This window comes from Sander lucioperca, chromosome 11 (assembly GCF_008315115.2).
Source record: "Sander lucioperca isolate FBNREF2018 chromosome 11, SLUC_FBN_1.2, whole genome shotgun sequence".
Lineage (NCBI taxonomy): Eukaryota > Metazoa > Chordata > Actinopteri > Perciformes > Percidae > Sander > Sander lucioperca.
In genome coordinates this window covers 37,075,110-37,098,044 of record NC_050183.1, presented here as the reverse complement: position 1 = coordinate 37,098,044, position 22,935 = coordinate 37,075,110, and the positions used below count along the sequence as shown (strand labels likewise).

The window sequence follows — 22,935 nt, the reverse complement described above, 5'->3', positions numbered from 1 at the left end:
TCAGTCAAGTTTGGGAAATGAATCCAAAAGGTGAAATATTGCATCTCCATCAACACCTTAATGAAATTCATCTGCACAGAGTGGCCACTTACTCTTTTTCAAACCATTATTGCTGTTAATATGACTGAATTGTGTAGTATTCTCTGATTAGCACGTTTAGTTAGTGTGAATAATTCAGTCTTTGACACGTCGTTCATAGCTTAACATTTTGAAACAGCATACAAAAAAGTAAATTTGGTTTCACTCTGATCATTCTTCAGCTTTTATTTAAATTGTGTAGTTGGGATCATTAGAGTTACTAATATCTGCCTGTGGTGTAGGTTTAGCTACTGACCCTTTTTTGCAATTCATCCTGCCGCCTGCATTCCTCTACTGTGTACATTCTAATGAAGTATAAAACTCTATAAACTTATTTAGTCACTAAATGCATTTCCTGTCCTAAGACATTGCCTCCAGGACACAATGTGAAGTTCAGTTGAACACTATTCTCATAACGAGCCTCTGTATTAATTATTTTTTCAAGCATCCAAATAGGTTCCACAGGGCATAATTTGGGCATAAAACAAGAACACAACAGACCTCAAAAAACACTGTTTAAAAATACTTACAAACCTTCAACTTTTTTTCCCGTTGATGACTCTCAAGGTGGATAACAACGCAGGAACTGAAACTAAACAAAATGAAAATGCAAAACGATCATAGAAGAAGAAGTCATTATTGGCTCTGAATAATAAAATCCAATCAGAGGAGAATAATAACAGTCCCAAACAGACCCGAGGGATTCCAATTTCCACTCTCATTACCCAGTAATGGTTCAGGCATTAGTCAGATGAGGTGAAAAAAAAATGTAAGGTCCAGGAGAAAAGGTTCCCTTTCTAATGCTTTTGGTCACAAATCAGTAGCAATCCTTATTGAGGCATTAATGACAGAGCCACACTGCAAAATACATCCTGCAAAGTATCTGCACTGTCCTTGGATGTCAATCAAAGCTGTAGCGTTTACAGTAAGGCTGAGTTTTGTGGGAGTTTCATGAAATGACTTTGGCATAGTGACACAATGCCCAAACTGCTACAAAAAATGTGAAAATGGTTAGAAAAGAATGAATTTATATTTTGTTATGTGAGTTTTAATGGATTTCCATTTTGAGTCGTATAAAATTCTGTGTAATTAACTGGCAGTGAATTATAATTTCTAAGATACAATAGTGTGGGATGTTATTACTTACATAAACCCATTATTTCAGATATTAAATATGCTGTTAGGAAGAAGTGTCTTTTAGTCAGGTGTATTTTGATTGGATCTTGTTAATTTATGAATCTTAAAGCTACATTAATCAAGTTTTGGCCACTTGGGGGAACATAAACGGCAAAACAAGCTGACAGCCCTGACATATTATTACTTTATCAAGTTGTTATGGCAGACATGTTAGCAAACAATCTGATACTTACATATCCAGGACACACAAGCAACATTATAGTCCCACTGAAGTCATCTTTCTGGTCACCTATCTCTATATATTTACTTGCCTTTTAGATCTGGTTCACCAACTCCTGAGAAAGATATCTGGTTCTTTAGCTTGCTAAATGTGCAGGTCACACATAATGGGTTTAAGGAAGCGTTTCTGCTGAAAACTGCTGCATTTTGCTACTGGAAAAAGGGTGAACTGTACAGAAAATCTGTTGGCTTTAAAGCCAAAACAATGAGCTAAAGAAAAGCCAAAAAACTATAGAGATGCAGAGCTGAGTGACTTTTTATGGCTTTTTATGAAAACCACAATTATGCCTTTGTGAGAAGATATTTTTTTACAGCCAGCCTACTGACAAAATGTGGTAGATACAGTACAAACCCATTAAAGTGCCAACTTCTGAAATCTGAAGCAGGTCCCTGATTTTCCTTTAGTCCCATTGGACCCAAAGTTTGCATTAAATGAGGTGAATGAGAGGATAGTGAAGCAGATATGCCCAAGACTATGTTGTAAAATAAAGTAAATAAAGGAATTGGAGATGGGAAGATGCTACTTTACCACTACTGTGCAACTACTATGTCTGCAAGTAGAAACTTCTCAATGCTGCAGATTCAAAAACCACCATACAGAATTTATGTTCGAACAGTCTTCTCTCAGATTCTCCCTGCTGCCACTCACTCAACATTCATACATTCGGATAGTCAAACTAAAATAGAGAGAGAAGAGGAACTGTCGAAGAATGAACAGAAATCCCCCGTGTTCCTGCAGTCAAGTCCCTCGTTGAGCCACTTCCCCCAGAAGAGTTAAATTAAGATCACAAGTTTGAGGATAGCCTGGATCTGACTCTGATGTGGTCTGTCTCAGGAAGGCTCACTATAGAGTCCTTCTTGGGTCGTCCCGAGTCCCCCACACCTGTTCCTGCACCCCCTACTGCCATCCCTGCACCAGCCCCAAAACTCTGCACAGAACCAGGCAGGGATGCTACAGGGATGGCCCCCACAGACATCTGGTGGGGCAGTACCACCTTAGGTGGTATAGCGCTCCGGATGCCTGTGTGACCTGATGGGGTCTGAGGGGGTCCAATGGAAGTAGAGGAGACTCTTGTAGACTGGGGGGGACTAGGGGCACCTGTTTGCCCCCCCTCATGAGGCAGTGAGGGCTGAGAGGCTGACAGTGCCCTGGCGTCTTGGCTCAAACTACCCAATTGCAAGGAATGAGTACTCTTATATGTGCTGGGCCGGTGTGCGGGGCTGGCTATGTGCTGCTGGGCTAGAGAAAGCTGGGAGCCTGAGGTGGGACCAGCCAGGGCACTGGATCCATACTGGAATGATCGTCCTCCAAGTGTCAGCGGGCTCTGGACAGGGGGGCTCGACTGGATGGGAGCAAAGGCACCAGAAGCAATGAACTGAGACTGCAGTGGAGAAGCTGAAACAGGGCTGGGCACACTTTCCATCACCTGGAATCTCCTCACCATCTTTGGGGACTGCAGGTTCCCTACTCCCATCAAGTTCCCTTGCATGGGGGCACAAAAGTTCATGGCTACAGCCTGCTGCAGAGTGGCAATTGCGGAATTATGGGGATGGGTGGAGGAACCTGGAGGATTAAAGACTCCTTCACTGTATAGAGGAGGTGTCATGGACATGGCCCGCGAACGTGGTACATCGACCTGTTGAACCATTTCTCGATCATATTTAACTATCTCCTGGATCATCTCGTTCTCCCGGTTGTTGAAAACACCCGAGTTCAGATCATGCTGAACTTTGTGCATCAGGACGGAGTTCTTCTTGCCTGAAATGACAAGACAGAAATTAGCATTGTTGCTGAAGTAGATGCTATTGGTTGCTAAAAGAAAAACTTTTTAGTTTTTAGCATTATCTAGCATATACCTTCACTAATTCTCAGTCAGTCTCAGTTTTTACTAGACAGAAATAACAGCTTCACTGTTTACCTTTATCCTTTGTTCTATTCCTGGCCACGGTGGATAGCCTGTATAGTAGCCTTTATATAGAACTATCTGCCATTTTCTACATGCACAAAATCCATCATGGACAAACACACGCAGATAGAGAGAGAACTAGAGAGCATCTTATATTTTGCACTGATTCCCTTTCATGAGGATATAGAGAAAGTGTATTTGCCAGTCAGTGTTTTTGCAGAGTCACCTCAGTGCTGACTGTGTGAGATAGAGCATGTCTGTTGCCAAAGCAATTGTTTATTTGTGCCTATGTCTATGCATGTATTACCTGTATGTGATTAGATGGTGATGGTGTATGTGGGTGTTTACTTGCACTTGGCTGGTGTTCTGCATGCAGTGGCCCTCCAGGAGTAAAAAATAATAGTTATCTGGATATCCGGTAACTCCAGCTCTATGAGTGTGGGTTAAGCCATCTTACAGGCCTCACTTTTGCTTAACCCTCACAGGTATGCAGCACTAGAGACAATGGTTGCACCTTCTTCTGAATTAGATGGTGGCATGCCCTACGAAGGAGCAGAAGCTCACAGCTTGAATACTTGTGTGTAATGGGAGACGCTTCCTAGTTGCACGGTGTATTGGAGGTGATGCATGGCAAACAGAGACATTATCATCTCAGCCATGATAGTGGCGACAATAAAACACATGCTTGAGCAGTTCCTGTATGTGTTGATTTCACAGTAGTGTGCATTTTTTGTAGATGATGGAAAAACCAAGGCATGTGATGTATCACATAAGCAGCATCATCGAGGTGGAAAGAATCAGAAAGTTGTCTATGTACATCATAATCTCCAAATGGACTGTCTCCACACATTTGAAGAATGGGCAAGGAAGGGAAGACACAACCAAACATAAAAAGATAAATACAATGCCAAAAAACAACCTCTTCTGATCAAGACTCAGCTGTCATCGGGATGGCGTCGGGATGACATCGGGACTTCCCCTACCAGGCATTTTCATGCCAGTTGACACCTTGATTCAAGTGACACTGATAAAGGACATGAAAGCCACGCCACCTTCACAACTCACATGGAATGTTAACAACTCTTGTGAGAGTGACAAGCTGTGTGAATGAAATTCAAATGCTTGTGGTCTCTCACCAGTAAGTAACACTGATGAAGCCTCTTGGAAGAGCAGCACGTTTAAGTTTCCTTCTCACTCTTTGATAGATTAAAGGACCTCTGAAGAATTTGCCTGCATGCAGGTAAATATCGACAGGTGGCTGAATTGTAGAATCCCACATAGTGGGAAAAGCAGACTGCACGGCTATAGTCAAGCGGACTAATGCTAGATAGAGAGTCACAGCAGGAAAGTGTGTAACAGAATCATCACATCTGATCTCACATGGCTCATCACGGGCTGTTTCTGAGAAAGAAAGTGCGTGCGTCACAAAGTGATGGAGTTCAAAACCCCTGGGTTCTCTGTAAATCAGATGAGTGTGTTGTTAGAGACCGCTGTGTGTGTGTGTGAAACCTGCTGAGAGTGGAATGTTCCTCCTCTCCGACGTAATGACCAGGAAGGGTGATGGAGGATGTGAACAGAGACATCTCTCTTCTTGATCAAAAGAGAGAAGGAGCCTATTTGGGGAACAATACTTTCTCACTAGTGAATCAATTGCTTTGACATGTGCCGAAAGGTAACAAATGGAAAGTTGAGGCAAACACACCCTCAATATGTCAGCTGTTTCTTTAAATCAGTTAGAGAGAAAAGGAGACAGTTAAACCTGGTCGGGTGCCTCTCTGTGTTCCATAGATACACAGGTTCAGATAATTAAGTAGGAGAAGAAAAGATTTTTTCCTTTTGTAATGGGTATGACATTTGTTGCGCTCCCTTTCTCTCTCTCTCTATCGGTCGGTGGGCAACTTGTGGGGCGCATATAGCTCTTCTGCACTACTGTCACTGGCAGTCAGCTTGGTTCTCCGATGCAGAAGAAGTCAAAAAGGCTGGTGACCTTGTTACGCTCTAACACAGTCAGCCGCCTAGCCAGAAGGAGAAGTCACGGGAGGAGGCAGTTCCAAACTGTGGTGACTCCTTTGCCCTCCTGGCATGTTCCATCTGTGGACCGAAAACACACCCTCTCGGATTTGGAGGGAGGAGGCAGAGGAATCCCCATTTGCTGTGCTGTAGCTTGGAAAAGCCCGGTTGTACCATTTAAAGAGTTCTTACTCAAGGAGCAATTAGAATTAGGTCTTCCTCTTTGATACGGCGGGGATCGTTCTTAGTACACTTCCTCCTGAGGAAGCGAGAAACAGCAAAAGTGTCTGCCTTTGACATCTTGGAGATGTATGGATGGCAAAACTATGCTATAGGTGGCACCTAGGGACAATAACATGCTGATGGCACTGCAGAACTCACACATCAGCCAAAACCATTATTAAGTAACACCTCCACCCACCTTAAATCACTGCTATACATGCAGCTTCTTCTGCTGATGTGACACATTAAGGAAATAAAGACAACAGACAAGGGATTAGCTCCTCTCTATGTAGGAATGGCTCACAGGTCAGAGACTGTTTTTACGAAAATGGATGACTGGCTGGTAGAGCAAGCCTGGTTACATCAAAAATGTGAGTAATTATGGTCTGTCAGGCTGAACTGATCCTAAATAAGCACTCCTGTTCACATATGCTCAACAACAAAAAAAATCTTAAATATTTGAAGCATTGGATTCCATTGGCTTTTAAAATGAGGACCTTATGAAGATGCGTCCAACAATAACTTTTTACACTTGAGAGGAACAGAGCTTGTGTCATTACTTGCAAGTCTGTATTTACATTTCATATTCTTAACATGGCTTGTGATAACCCTCTGTGTGTTTGATCCAGATGTTTTTTTCTGACAAACACCGTTGACAAAGCCAAACAAAAGAACACAGTATTAGTGATTGAAATTAATCAAGTGCACATGGCGCCCAGTGGGACTATTTGGTTCTGAAGCAGACATGTCAGTCACCTCCCCCCCCCCAAATACTGAGCTGGTTGACTGAAGGCTGCTCATGTGTGGAATCTGGCTGCTATGGCAACAGCTGGCAGGTGGTGGATGCAGGGCTTTTGTAAACATGTGAAGTGTGGTCATGAGACAGGGGGGTGTGGTGTGACATCAGTAGCACTGCTAGCCTTGGGGGGAGGTTGTTTGCATTGTAAAGAAAAAATAACATGGTTGTGTTTACTAGTTAAAAAGGGGCTCCCAAGGCTTCGCTAAGACAAAGCAGTCTCGTGCATGTTTGTGTGTGTGTGTGTGTGTGTGTGTGTGTGTGTGTGTGTGCGTGTGTGTGTCTGAACTCAATGTTCAGACAGAGCCACAGCTGAGAAATCGTGTTACAAATCAGTAACTTCATCTAGAGAGAGTATAAAGGTAGGAAACAGTGATCTTGCGTAGCGTTTTTTTTTGCATTGATATTCACAAGTGTCACATATGTTAAATAACTGTTTTCAAAATGGCTGGTATCAACCGGAAGCATTTAATTGCCATGACAGATCTACTCTCAGGAAACTACATGATAAATGATTCACTGCCATGAATACATTTTCACCATAGGCTCCTTTCCTTTAGCGCACACATCATACCTTTAAGGATCACTCATACAGCGCGTCACAGCTGTCAGATGTGACAAAGACATCACATTAATGAATGAATAAATGTTCCTTATGCTTCATTTCATCTAGTAAATGACTCATATGCTTATGAAGTCACAATACTTGTGGCTTTTATCAGTAAGCCGCGTGATGCTAATTATCCGTGACTAAATCTCTCAAGACACATTTCATAAATTAGGTCTGGATGGAAAGATACATTTGAACACCTTTACACACCAATCAACACTATCATGCTATATGGTAATTCATTGTTAAACAATATCAACTAAAGTTTGCTTTACTGGAGCAGTCTTACCTATCCTGTCCAATCTGTCAATGGCTACCGTCTCAAAGGCCCTCCTCATCATGGGATACTCCTCCAGCACCTCATTAAAGTTGTCCACAGAGAGAGAGTACAGGCGACAGTAGGTGTCTGACCGCACACTGGCCGTCCGTCTGCCACGGGTCAGTAGGCAGATCTCTGGTGAGGTGAAAGAGAGAGCAGACAAGGGATGGTTAGATCACAAAATGGCAGACTGGCAGATTTCAAGGCATCAGACAGTGACAGAGAAAAGAACAGAGATACTATAAATAAGGATAAAACTCTAGGCTTTGAAATGTGTGTTCAGAATGAAAGTGGTTTATGCATGCAGAGGTCGTAGCCAGTATGACCCACTGACAGTATTTCCCCCAGCAGTGGCACAGCTCTGACAGCTGTGTGAAGGAAGCACACTCTATATTTGGAGATGTGCAGCTAAGCTTCATTACATTTAGTTGTTCCCCTTCCTTTCCCCTAGTATCGTTATCTCTTTAGCTTTCTTCTTCCATAGGCTGGGGCTGACTGTTGTCTTGACAACCATATGCCCTCCTTTTTTGCCATCTGAAAAGGTCGACCTCCTCTGACTGTGGAAAAAAAGGGAGAAAGATAAAGAAATGCGAGAAGACTCCATTAAGGACATGCATGGGGGCACTGTGATTGCCTGTTCAGGACTGTGGTGTCTCCAGCTGCTAACGGGGCGCTGCACAAAGCAAACAAACCAGGAGGGCTTTAAGGAATATTGCAGACACACACACCTCACTTGTCATTAAAAAGCAAAGTTCAAAAAGCATGTTTCCAGTCTTAATGCTAATCTAAGCTAACCATCTGCTGGCTCTAGTTTCATATTTGCCATAAAGACATCATGAGAGTGGTATTAATCTTGTTGTCTCTATCGTGATCAGAAAGTGGAAAAAGTTAATATTACAGTACATATTAATAAGATTTGCCATAATGATGCCAGATATTCTCATACAAACACATACACTGTCTCTACCAACATATATAGTACATTAACATACACCCTCATACATTCACTGTGTAGGGATCAGGAGACAGCAGCTTTTTATTCAGATATTATTTAAGTGTGACCTTAAGTGTGACCATGTTCTGATCATCATTCATGATCTGATAAAGGATTTGTAGTTGCTGTTCAGATTAATTATGAATAGCCTACGCAGATAGACGCTTTACTGCTTACTGTAGGTTGGTGGTGATGCTCCCCAAGGTCAGCTGCTGCAATGGAAGTAAAAGCTGTAGGATGTAATGTATGAAGCCCTTTCGGACTATGACATGTACTCATAGCGTGACTTGACGGCGTAGTTAAATTATCTACATGTCAGTGACATCACATACCTTAGTAGCAAGTTTCTGGGCTTTCTTTCTTACATAGGTTTTGTCCAATCATGTTTGAGAAATGAAGGTTAATAGGTTTTAAGCATTGTAGATGCTCCAGTTTTGTAAGAGTTGTGGAAAGACTCTGCTCAGAATCCACAAAAAAATTGGTAACTTGGGATCTTCCTGCTTATACATAACACAACCATTTACATATTGCTAACCTAGTATAATTAGTGGGACATGCTGGGAGATAATAATATCCTAATGAAACCACTGGGGCTGCATTAAAAAGCCATTCAAACCACTGGGGTAACCATTTGTATCTTGTGGATAGGGCAACTCTCATCATCAAATATGACGAAAAAAACAGAGAAAAAAAGGGATTTTTAGCAATAGTTCCAGCACTATTTGGGATCAAGACAGCTTTAACCTTTTCCTATTGCCTGGGATGCACTGTTTCCTGTTCCCACTAGTAGACAATACAATGTCCAAAATGATCTTATCACAGTTGCCATATACTATGTTCACAGGGAAACTCCTCCTCTTTTTCTTCTTTTCTGAAAATGTATGCCAGTTCATAAATAATCAGTTAACTACATAACATTATCACTATAAATGATTTTAATAACAAGAAACCAAAGTGACTTTGAGGCAACATATTGGCAGTTCAGACCAGTCACAACAGCAGTAACACAAACATGTGCAGACTATTAGTTTCCAACAACAAACTTAGAGTATGCAAGTTACACGCTAAAAATAGAAAATTTGAATCAAGCAATAAGGCAGGCCTGCTTAGTTCTTTCTGGGAATGAATGTAAAGATTTTCAAAGAAAATGTTTTTGCATTTACTATCTAACTGGGACGTTTTTGGACCGATTGGTGCAGATTGCTATGGAAGCAGTACATATGATGATACACTGCAGAGCAAAATATGTTTAACCATGTATCAAGCTAATTTAAATAGCTCACGTTACTGTATTGTGTGAACAGTTAACTTCAATTAATACTGTTGTGGCGTCTTCTTTTGCGGGGTGCAAATGTTTCACCAAAACAAGTTCCTTCCTGAGATCATTTTGCAGAGCCACCCTCTCTGTGTCCATAGCTAAGCACCGCCCAAAAGGATTGTGATTGGTTTAAAGAAATGCAAACAACCTAAAACTTTTCTTTTATCCTAGAATGTATCTGTGGAGGGGCCAGACCTTACTCCACAGCGATGTGGAGATAGGTCTGCCAATGTGAGACTTGGCTTGACATCACCATCTACTTACTGCTAATTACTAATTGAGAGATTTTACCACAAACACATACTGCACTGCACCACACTGCGGTGGTTAAACCATGTTGTCCCTCCAGTCCAAGCCCACTGCTAGTTTTGTTTATGACAGACCTTTGACTTCCTCACTGGCGGCAGGGAAGGCTCTGAAAAATGTATGCTTGACATTACAAATGGCCCGTCATCATCGTTATGCTGTGCTAATTAGCTGTTATTATTTGGATGTGTGTATGTGTATGTGTATGTTTGTATGCCAATGTGTCTGTGCCCCTCCAACAGCGCCCTGGGCAGCTGGCACATCAACATTACTGCCTGTGAACTCTGGTCTGCTGCAGAAGGTACCAGATGTTAAAAACTGCAGCCCCAACCATCAACCCATGAGACTTAAAAAAGTGTGGAAGTGTGTTTTGCGCACGCCTGTGTGGGTTTATGGATGACGATAGCAACACAGGCACCACATGTTTTTAAACAGCCACAGAGGAACAACAGCCTGAGAAAGTCGGACAGAAGTGGCTATGAGGCAAGACTGCACAGAATTCAAAGTAAACAGGGTGCTGTTTCTGTTTATTTCTTTATCTGCCTGTTGCTACGATTTTTAAAACACACATCTGGGATAAAACTACAGTGGACTCAAAGTGTATATTACATGTCTGGAAGCACAGAATAGAATAGCGTTCTGTTATTGTATTCTGTTCTACTTTTTTCTTCTCTGTTCTGATTAGGTCCTACAATAGAATAGAACAGAGCAGAACAGAATGGGAAATAGTAGAATATAACAACAGAACAGAATAGAAAAACTGATGATCCTAAGGTGACATACCTCCAAAGTAGGAGCCGTCCATCAGCTTCATGCCAATGCTTCCTTTGGTCAGGACGCTGACCACCCCGTGCTGGATGAAGTACATCTTCTTGCCGATGGTTCCCTCTCTGATGATGTAGTCTACAGGCTGGAAGACTTCAAACCTCAGTTTGGTCAGCATGGCTGTCACAAAGTTGGGATCAGCGTTGGCAAACAGCGGCATGGAGGCCACCAGCTTACGGCAGTTGAAGTTGACGATTTCCTAAATTTGAACAGGAAACAGCGGTGGATCATAATGTTGCATTGGATGTCGTAAGATGTATGGGCATGCATGTAAATAGGTTTACATAAGTCTCAGTTTGTACTCCACGCAGCAGTGCACCACTGCTAAAAAACAGTTACACTGCATTAATTCCAACATCAGAAGGAACAATCAATTGTGGAAAAACGGGTATAAGATTTAGCTTGATTTGTTGTGGGGGTGTTCTAAATTGGCATTTCAGAAAGAACAACTTGTAAAACTATTAATTTCATGATTATTTAAGGGTAAACACATGATGGATAGAGTTCATTATTTTCATTTATGTATCTGAAAAAAGGAAATGACTGTTTATTATGTTAAAAGGGTTAGGTGATTAGATAATAAAACACTCATGTATAAGTTTAACTATTTTTTAATTACCTAAAGGGATCTTGGCACAGTTAATTTAAATATTCTCTTATTTTTTCTTAATTTTCTGTTACCTGAAGCGCACTTTAAGCTGCCATTGAAGCAAGAGGACTGTATTTACTGTAAACTGCAGTGAACAGTGTTCACTGGCAGCAGGAAAGGTGTATGGGAACATAAAGTGAATGTGGAAATCACTGTAAACCCATCTGTTACTTTTCATTTAAAACCTTTTTTTATTTCTGGTAAGATCTGGTAAGCACTTAAGGTGACTTCATTGACGGTTAATAAGTAAATCAATACAGAAGGCTGGAAATGGCATTTCTGACAACTTGGTTACGTTTTTCTTTGAGACCATAGCTGAGCATTATAATGAATTTATTACAGTCCACTTACTCGGTGGGGAGTGGAGAAGTGTGTGTGTGTGTCTGTGGGTGAGTGAGCACATTATAGTGGAAGCTTGGGTGTTTTCATACCTCGCGCAGAGGCTCATTAAGCTCCTCCAGGATGCTCTCTTCGTCAAACATCTTTCCCTGGTATCTGTGCTCGTAGTAGTCATGGATTTTCTGTCGGAAGTCGGCCGGTAGTTTGTGGAACGACATGTACTGCTCCACTTGTTTATACTAGAGGATGGAGAGAGGCATGAGAGACAGTGGTCAGGAGAAACAGAAGCATAAATCGATGAAAACAGGACTCAGCAACTCTACTGTTAATTTTGACAGGAAGAGGCTTGAGAAGTTGGTCCGATCAGCAGCTGTGAGGACACCACACATTTCTCATTTATATTTAAACAGACTTTTGTCCATCTCTTCATCAGCTGTTCATGTGTGCAGTGATTGAGATGTACAGCTCTGCTAACATGAAGATCCTGTGACCCATTTATTCCTCATAGCTATGGGAGGAAAACGGTGATGAAGCGGTTATGGAAACATGGCAGCACTGTGAAGCCCTTGAGATTTCTCTACGCTCTACTGTGTTTAAAGAAGAATGATGCATATTGTTGCTATTATACATCTCAACTCTCTCTGTACTTTGGTGAACTAAATGCTTTACTTTGAAGGGACAAATCTACAGTACAACAGTACAGTAACAAATATTAATCAGGCTTTCCACAGGGAAATACCGTATATATCTAGTATTGTTCTGTGTTTTAATGAGAGAAATATATAAAACAAGTCTTCCATGATCTGTGAAGATGAGAAAAAAAACAGGTAAATAATTAAATTGGGGCATTTGTGTACTTGGGTTACTATTCTGAGGAAGGAAGATATTTGTTATTTATGCTGGAACTGATAAATATGTAACTAGGTGGCGAGAAAAAAAAAGAGAACTGGAAATGGAGGTTGGCTGCATCACATCATGTTTGCTCACCCAAGTGATTCACACCATCACTGATCACCAGTGTTATGGTTATCTGCATCAAATGCAGCCTGAATGGCTGCTTCTCTCAACTCATTATGAAGCTCCATGACACATTTCATGCCTGGATTCCCTGCTAAAATAGCAGCCGCTGGATCTCCTGTATAGCTTCTGCTGTGAGATGGAATTGCATGGCACAGTGTCAATTGAAGAATACAATTTGCTATTATTCCCCTGTACACAAATGGCTTTGGGTTTTATTGTATTCATACCAGGAAGATGGGGCACTGTATGCCAGTTTTACACTTCACCACCTTCCTGTAAACCAAATGGCTTGTATTTTAGAACAATAGGCTAACAAAATAATCCCCGAAACTAGTGGAGAGCTGTTCACTTCCTATTATATCAGCAGCAGACTCGCTCCAAAAAGATGCAGAAAGATGCAACAACTGGTACACAAAAGATAGCTAAAATCTCATTGGGTAAGAAAATAAATATGCAAGCAGATATAATTTAATCATGAATTAGCTTTCATGGACTCAAAGCTGTTAACAAAACATTGATCAATACTGTGCAACAAATCCACGTGGCCCCTGTTGTTGGAGCGGCTTTAAAATGTTACGTAAGGTTTCAATCTCCCAAGTGTGTGTGTTTGTGTTTGTTAAGCAGTGTGAGCCATCCCTCTGTGGGATAAACTGTCAATTGGATGAGTAGATTTCAAGCAGAGGGTCAAGGGAGAACCCTTGAACACCACACCAAAAGATACAACAAGACGCAGCTTGAATCATCTATACAGAGCTCAGCTTGGTTAGATAAGCGTCACTCAAACAGCCTTAAGTGTGATTTATGTTTCAGTGGAGGCTCAAGGCAGAGCTTTCGCCATAGTAGTAAGCAGTAAGTGGCCTGAAGTTTATACTTGCGCGTTGGTGTGTGCGTCGATCTAAGAGAATAGCAGGGCCGGCATGTATGTGTGTGTGTGTGTGTGTGTGTGTGTGTGTGTGTGGTAGAGAGAGTGAGAGAGTGACGCCAATGAGCTTCGGAGCGAGTAGCAACTCTAGAGTCATAGTGACAGAAACAAAGTGTCTCCGTTGTGCTTTCTGACCACGGTGGGAAATCTGTAGCAGGAAAAGTTAACCCTCTCCTTGATTTCATGTGGTTTATGGAGGAGAACCAGGAAATGAGTCGGGGAAAATGCAACGCTACCAAGCCACGGCTGAGTGACGTGCGTCACCACGACCTGTAGTTACATTTTTTGCGAGGTGCACGTCAGAAGCATAAATCACGCTTAACAGTGCCACTTACTGCCAGTGAAAAAGAAAATTGATTGCACCTTGTCAAGCAAAGCCGCCACTGTTTGAAGCTCACCTGTGGTTTTGCAACGTCTATATTAATCAGCAGTGTTATAATTCTTTTTCCTCCCACCTTTGAAGTTAGAGCTGTCCTGGCTGTCAGCTTTCACTGTTTTAACCTCAACTGAAGAATAACATGTTCGAAGAAAAGAAAACTGAATATGACAAAAATGCTGATGAAATCCTTTCAATTATAAGTTGGATGAACTCCAAAATGACCTCTGAAAAGTAGACAATTTGGAGATTTTCACACAAGTTCAGTTGACATTTTACATTGGGTGACAAATGGAAGGAAAAACCTGAAACCTGAAAGGAGTGTAAGAACATATACAGATACCTTCACACAGGGCACAAGGGGTCAGTGAATGATTTGATGAGTAAGGATGTGAATTATATGGTAAACGTAGGAGTGGGCGTTATGGATAAAAAATGTAAAAAAGTATTTACATCCAATTTTACAGAGACTGTATGTCAACAATCACTGGAGGCTTGTTATGGCTCAAAACCACTTCATTCAATCATTTTCTTTTCATTTGTCACCCATCTGTATGTCATTAAGTCACTGGATTGCCAATGGAAACCTACTCATGTAATAACTGAGGTGTGGAAACAGTGCAGTAGATATAACAGAGATCTTGTGTTTACATACTACACCCACTTCTTTAATCATGTAGAGTGCCGATACCTCCCTGCCTGTGAGTTTTGACCACACACTTTTGATTTATTTAGGACACAGCGCAACAGTCATTGACACGTGCATAGGAAAGGATGGCTCATTGTATGGGAAATTATATTGTGTCACACTGTCAGGTGACATATGGGTTAGAGAAGAAAATGAAGGGTTGTTCGTGGTGGCTTGGGTGGCACGGCAAATCACAATGTCCTTTATATAGCACATACTGGCTGTCGTGGTAGGACATCATTCATTTTGTTTCCCTAAAGGAGGATTTTCTCTCCATAATATAAAGCAGTGAGTGTTTTTTTTTTGTTTACAAGAGAAAACTTGGGTTTATGTAAGAATTGCAGCGTTGGTGGAAGAGAGTCACATTTGTCCTTATTTTCAGGAACAGGAACACTTAAATTCTCTCTATAAATCTCCTATAATCCTTCTCTTTCTGCTTTTTGTTCCAAATGTTCCTCACACGCTTTCTTTCCCTGCGTCTTTCAGGCACTTTTGTTCAATGATTGCCCAGTGTCAGTGTGATTTCTATACAAATAAATACTGCACACACTTGCATACAGTACAGCATGACCTTCTACATGACAAAATGAAAATCCGAGTGGATCACTTACTTTAATGAACCACATTATGAAATTACATCTGCGAAAACAATTTACTGCATCCGTTTCTTTCTTACGTGAACCAATTTTAATCTCAATCTCATTTAGTCTTAATTAATTACATCGGGCCACGGTTCATTTTAGCATTGAAAAGCCATGGCAGCACTAAATGAAAACCCTACAGGGTGTCATCCTTAGCCATCTTTTCAGATGATCTAACACATCTTGAATGTAAACACATAATCCAGACAACAACAATGGGAATTATTCTTTTCAAATTGTTAAGAAAAATGTGTTTAGGGACATAAGAGGGGATTCCCCAAATTGTGCGCATTCCTAACTAACCCAGTAGAAAACAAAATGAAGTAATTTTCACTTAAACCTGACAAATTCCTCCTGATTTGCTGTGTGTCAGTAAGAATAATGATGCAGCCGGCGTTCAGAGTCTCCAGCTCATTCAATCAAGCATGGGGATAAACTCAGAGGCTTCTATTAAGTGTTTCCTGCCTCAGGATTCAGTGTGTGGCACTCTCAATTAAACTGAAATGACATCTCTCTCTCTCTCTCTCTCTCTCTCTCTCTCTCTCTCTCTCTCTCTCTCTCTCTATCTCCCCCCACCCCCACACTTCTTTAAAAGTGGTTGCTGAAGCAGCTAAGTTTTATTGACTTTCTGATTATTTTTTTACTGACCATGTCACTCAAAGCCAGTGGGATGTGAGTGAGACTCAAATGTCCTTGTTTCCTAAAAAAAATCTGCTCACTTCTTAACTACAAAATTTGGAGTAAGTCACAGCTGTAGTGAAGCGGAATGTTATTCAGCAATTTCTCTCAAGAGGGAAATATATGAAGAAAGTATATTTTAGAAATCCATAATGCATGCTGTGTTACTACATGGTCATGTTACAAAGGGGAACATGTGAGAAATGACAGTTAATGCTCTGAGTCACACTGAATAAAACACACTTAAAGACAAAGAACCCGTCTGTATGAACACATCCTCATGTTTATAGCCAGATACGCACTTCTACATTATTTACCCTCCATGGTGGCACGTTTTCAGAAACTGAACTTTTAGAGTCTCAGCACAAGCAAAAACATAAATGTCTAACACAGATAAGAGCCTCCTATATTGTATGAGTGATGCAGTGTCTATTTTATAAAATCAAACTTTGTGGCTGGAGGATGCAGATACGACTGGACTTAGATCCTCCTGAAGTACTTTTATAAAACAAACAAATTATATTTCTGAAACCCAATCTGTTCCTCTCAGCCTGAGGACTTAGTTAAGGAGCAGCACTGAGGTTTTTTTTATAGGACATAAAGCCTCAAGTTGGTGGCTTGCGAGCATGATGCATGGCTGTCACTGTAAGCTGCCGCAGAGGAAGGGAGAAATTGAATTGGCCCTCCCATTAATGAGCCATGTCACTGAGCGTCAGGGCTCAGGATGTGACAAGTCCTATATCTGTGTGTGTATGTGTGTGTGTGTGTGTGTGTGTGTGTGTGTGTGTGTGTGCGTGTGCGCGTGCGTGCGTGCGTTCGTGCGTGTGATGTCCTGCATGTTTTAAACCTGAGTTGACGTCAGCAGTATCCTTCAGCTCAGTGACTGCAGAGCAAAGAATATAATATGTTAGAATGATGAGGAATGAGAATTTATACAAGAAATACCGTATTTTTATGTCCTACTGTTGTATGACTACAACAGAATGTTTATATTTGTTAATGTTATGTGGATCCTGATTTCATTGTGATTCACCAATATATTTTTAATATTAGAGACTCTTCCTCTCTTCATAAAGCGCACTGATGACATGAAGCCAGGTTGATGCCTTAACACATATTAATTTCTCTTCGTACACATAAACCAAACATGAAGGAGAAAGTGTAGATTTGAGGATTGTGGAAAAGGGGCTACAGGAGGGAAATACCAAAAAGATGTCCATGAAATCTTTACTTTACTTAACAAAAAGCCTGTTATAAACTTGGGCAGAGGTAGGCAGGGACAGTCTAACAAATAGAGCTGTGGAAGTGATTTTCCCAATTCAATTGCTCCATTGACATTTTCGAAAATGCTTATTTAAAGAGTTTTAAGCCTGGAGACCATCCAAGCCCCCCAGCTACGAGATGAATCGTGACCATAAAACATTTGATTCGGCGCAAAAAACCATCTTCAAAACAGAAAAAAAGCCAAAGGTACAAGACTGTGAAACGATCAAAGACTTCAATGGTAGCAGCACACCCTCCGTTTGCAGGTTCAGTAAACATTTCCATGGTCATAGCAAGCCCCACCAATCAGAGACTTCGCTGTTACGCTTTGGTATACGGATATACGGATTGTTATTGAAATTAGATTTTCATTCAGTGTCAGGCATTAGTGGTTTTCCAGGTTATGAAGTGAGCAGTTCCTCAAGTGTCTGTTTCATGTGTCAAGGCCCAGTGGATCAGTGCTCCTCACCAGAGGCCCCAGGGGTCACATCTCCCTCCTCTCACCAAGATTCGGACACGCTGCTCTATTGCTCTTGAAGGGGAGGACGTGATGGGAGAGGAGGAGCAGGAGTGCAGTTACATAATGGCTAATGCCCTCCGTTCATGTGTGGTGTCCGCTGGCAGATGGTGTATTGCCCAACAGTCAAGGGCAAATGGACATATGAAGCAGGGGAGGGCTGGAGGGACGGATGTGGGAAGAGTGTTGTGGAGAAACATGCGATGGAAAGAATAATTCTTTTTTTTTTTTTTAACCTGGACCCTATTTTACTATGTTTTTGTGTGTAAAGCCGCTTTCCGACCGGAGGGATTTTTGCAGTTCCTAGAACATAACGTTCCTAGAACCCTTTTTTTCTCGTGTTCCGACTGGACCAATTTGGGGATTATTAAGTTCCTCTGGGCATAGTTTCCTCTTTCAGCTCCTACTGCAGGGCACAGTCTTTTCCCTTTTCCACATAGTGGTGGTTAGATGGCTGTGTTATAATAACAAAAGGTCAGTCCCTATGGCCACTTGGCCAGTGTGTATGCAAATGGAAAAAAACGGTTTTGGGGGAGAGTAGTTAGTAGAACTGTTTAGAAGTGGACTGTTCCTATAACTATGTTCCTGTAACTACTTGGTCGGAAAGAGGCTATAGTGACTGATGTTAACAACAATCTTTGACCGAGCTGTAATGCAACCCTATTGGGCAAATATGCATCGTCAATTTCGACCACTAAAAGTGCTGTTTTTGCCACCGACAGACTCAGATTGTTATTCTAAGTGTCTGACACTATGGAAAGGATCCCTATGGAGATATGCCTTTTAAAATCTTCTTTAAGACATTTTTGTTTAACCAGAAATAGCTAGAGATCGCTGGCACTAAACCCACCAGACTCCATTCAAAAAAACTATACCTTGTGGCCGGGTTGGTTCAGTGGGTAGAGCAGGCGCACATACACTTAGAGGTTTATATCTTGACAGAGAGGTCCAGGGTTCGACTCCGACTTGTGACGATTTCCTGCATGTCTTCCCCCTCTCTCTCCCCTTTCTCACCTGTCCTGTCCATTAAAGGCGGAAAAGCCCAAGAAAAAACTATACCTTTAGCGTGTGTAGAGCCAACATATTTTGACATGTAAATCGGTAAACTGTGTGTTTTATTTTTTCGAGTGGTGATTGTTGGAAAAGTGGAAAGATGACCCAAAACGGCTTTTCATAGTTTTAGTTTGTTTCTGTCGAAACAAGTGTATTTATGATGCTAAAATTACTGTTTTTGGAAGGCATTTTCGCGGCTGGTTTTATGTTTCTAAAGAGGATCTGACTCTTTAACAAAAAGGTGGACCTCCTTAGAAATCCTTCCCATAATGTTGTCAGAAACTTAGAATAGTAAACCTGCTTGCTTCCCCGTCACAGCGAAGGACAACTAATCACTCAACGAAATCCCGACTGTTTGCTGTCCTGACTCCTAAATGGTGGAATGAACTCCCTATTGACATCAGGACGGCCGAAAGCCTACGCATCTTCCGCCAAAGGCTAAAAACAATCTCTTCCGACTGCACCTCAGATAAAAAAAATATATATATACTGTATATATATATATATATATATATATATATATATTTTTACACATTACATATTCTTGTTGTCTGGAGTTTGCACCTTCAACATTGAAAGCACTTAATTGGAAGTCGCTTTGGATAAAAGCGTCAGCTAAATGACGTGTAATGTAATGTAATCTGAGCCTGTCAATGGCAAACGAGCACTTTTGTGAACGTAAATAGAACCGTGCAAAATTGCCCTATGCCTACATTGTAGCTTGTTTCGCAGACTGCCGACAGCAGCGGTCTTGCTTAATACTGGGCCAATGTCAAAGATTGTTGTTTCCATTAGTAACTTAGACACAAAATCGTAGGAAAATAGGGTCCAGGTTGAAAATAACAGAAGTTACCCTTTAAGGAGAAGGAGGGGGTGACAAAGGAACGCTAAGCTGCTGTTACTGCCTCATATTTTAAGTAGTAATACTTTTTGCGGAGACACACATTCAGTGGTGGAATTTAACTGGAAAGTACATTTACTCAAGTACTGTTTGAGGTAGGCCCTACTTGTACTCTACTTGAGTCTTTTCTTTTCATGCCACTTTCTACTTCTACTCAACTATATTTCAGAGGGAAATACTGTTTTAGTTACTAGTTACTTTACAAATTAAGATTTTTGCACATAAAACACATGTTTATAAACTACCCAACAATATAATGGTCTACAAGTAGGCCTACAGCTGAAATGTTTAGTCGATTAAACACTTTCTGATTGACAAAAGTGTTTTGATCATTTTCAGTTTCTAAAATGTGAGGATTTTTCTGCATTAAATACTTTTACTTTTAATACTTTAAGTACATTTTCCTAATGACACTTACATACTTTTACTTTAAAAACATTTTCAATGCAGGACTTTTATTTTTAACAGAGTACAGTGTGGTATTAATACTTTTAATTAAGTAAAGGATCAGAGATGCTCTACGGTGATTCCCAATCAGGGTTACTTGTATCCCAGGAGGTACTTCTGTAGGTGCTGGCGTACGTGGAAATGTTGTAGAGTGGCCTAAGTAATTGGAAAAAATAGAAATTATGATTTAATTAAAAAAGATATATGAATACAGTATATCTGCATATTTGTGTTTTGGAGGAACACACAGGATTACAAACTGCTGTGTAAATGTGTCCCAATAACCAGGAAACACAATAGGCTGACTGCTCAGTACCTCCCATCAATCTGAGCCAGTTGTAACATCTTAACTCCTTGACATTGAGAGGGCATGAAAAACAATTTAGCAAGCTAGCAGAGAGAGTTAGCTAAAAGCAGTGATACATGGTGTAAATAGTTAGCTGAGAGCACGGGCGATTCTAGGATCAGACCTTGTGAGAATGTGACACGGATACAGTGCTCTGTCACTAACAGACAAGTTCACAAACTCTAACTTGAAGCACTAAAATTGATTAAAAAAAAATGTTTTTAGTATTAGAATTTTTACAGGGGCTGAGATGAAATTTAAAAATGGTCTAAAATCGCCAATGGCTGAGAGAGTACATCCAACTAAAAGTTAATAGGCAAACTGTTGATATAATTAGAATAATGGATAAATGTGAAATAACTAAAATTAATGAATAAACAAATGAAATAATAAGCAAAAAGAATACACAGGTGAAATAGTTAGCTTCAAAAGTAATGGATAAAAGGTATATAAATATAAAAAAGAGTATATAAAAGAACAGCTTCTGATGCCCCCACACTAGTATTGTGAAGGAAAACCGACCGAAAACCTTGACAATTTATCTGTATGAAAACATTGTTGACAGTCGAGCACTACAGCTTTACAGTCTTTCTCATCTCACTCTCTTATCTCACACTGTGTGTTTCTATTTATATCCCTAGACCTGTTATACACACCGCTATCCAAACAACATGTGTCCATTCTGATAAGCAGAAGAAATACCAGCATGCTTTTCGCTAACAGTCGTCATCTTTCTTTGGTCAGTCGGGTCTTTGCATGCATACGGGTGACGATGCTTAGTGCTGGAGCTATTATGCTATTTCTGTTTCAATGCTGAGCATGACGCTAACTGTTTACTCTGTTTTATGTCAATACAAGTCCATGCTGTAGCGAGCATTTACATTATCTTAGACAAAGAATCTGTTTTGTCAGAGAGGCTAGTTTCAACCCATAGCTCTGTCTCCAGTCTGTTATCTGATGGCAGAACAGTACTTATTGCAGACTGCAGTACAGCATGGTTCAATTCATTAGTTAAACAAAGTCATGGGGGACTGGAGAGGGACAGCATGTTGAATGAGTTGTCCTAGTCTAGCCTAGCAGGGTGTTGCCACTCAGTTCATTAGTTCACTGTTGTGCATCATGGAAGAAGAGGAGAATGGGACTGATGGCAGGAACTGACTGCTGCAGACGTCACACCACAGTACAGTGACACATAACTGACACAAAACAGAGACTCCAGCAAAGACTCAGCAGACTCATTTGTCTCAATTTTTCTCTTTCGTCTCTGAGCACGCCATAAGGAGGACGTCCTTATGGCATTAATGTCAAATAGCCCATTTGGAAACCAATTACAGTATAATTGTAACTTGAAACTTTTTTTCAGGTCCATCCAACTAAGTTACGTACCAAATTTGGTGAAGACTGGATGACATTTTTAGCAGGAATGGTTAAATAAAAAACTTTTGAGGCAGAAATGAGCGTGGCCTTTACTGATCAATGTGTTTTGAACCAAAAAATCCAGAAAGCAAGAAGTATTATTTTACTTTTTCTAGTTTTTCTTATGTTTATGTCCCCAACTCCCCAAAAATGTCTGACTTTGAATACACTGACTTTTATCTGTGCAAAGTTTGTCAGAGTTTTCACATTCATCTCCTTTACATGAAGATGTCTGTGCTCTTCCCTGAAATTAAGACACAAACATATCCCAGGCAAGCTTGATAGGTATGTTACTAATCCATAAACCAATCACTGTCTAATACGTAAAAGCAGAGGTGAAACTAAATCACACAACACATCGACCCATTATATGTTCATGAGTATCCACCATATACAGTTACATGGAGTCCAGAATGCTCAGTGATTATGGATGGCGTACCCCAGATCCATTGATAATGTATCCATTTCGTGCTGCATATACCATGCTCCTGAATCTGACACATACATACAGTAGCTTCATTACTTTTTAAATACCACCACAGCCCCTCCCACAGGAGTGTTGGTCTGCTATAAACTCGACATCATCATGGATGCTCCCTGATATCATGACCTAGTAAGTAAAGCAAGACAATGATTATGTCTCCAACATGACAGACATCCAAGCCAAACAGAATAAAGCTACATGTTAAGGCCGAAACAGCGGACGGCAAAATAAGAGAGACGTAAACCTGAGCACCCTTTGTTCTTAAAAATAGCCAGAGGCTTCAACTAAACAACAAAGCTCGACCAATCACTCTGATGTGTGTGTGCGTGTCTGCAAGCATGTGTATGAGTGATAGATAGCATAAGACATGTCCACATCACGCAGGATCTAAGGA

At 40.8% G+C, this 22,935-nt stretch overlaps 1 protein-coding gene across 1 annotated transcript in view; it reads right to left on the bottom strand.

Annotated features, from left to right (window-relative positions):
* Positions 1 to 327: 327 nt before the first annotated feature.
* The window catches only part of hcn2b (hyperpolarization activated cyclic nucleotide-gated potassium channel 2b), a 39,717-nt gene continuing 17,109 nt past the window's right edge, over positions 328 to 22,935 (bottom strand). The window contains exons 5-8 of the mRNA XM_031318157.2: positions 11,882 to 12,028; positions 10,760 to 11,000; positions 7,329 to 7,493; positions 328 to 3,253 (exon numbers count right to left, since the gene is read on the bottom strand). Coding sequence (XP_031174017.1) covers positions 2,280 to 3,253; positions 7,329 to 7,493; positions 10,760 to 11,000; positions 11,882 to 12,028 — 1,527 coding nt within the window. The 3' untranslated portion in view covers positions 328 to 2,279. The remainder of the gene's footprint in view (positions 3,254 to 7,328; positions 7,494 to 10,759; positions 11,001 to 11,881; positions 12,029 to 22,935) is intronic.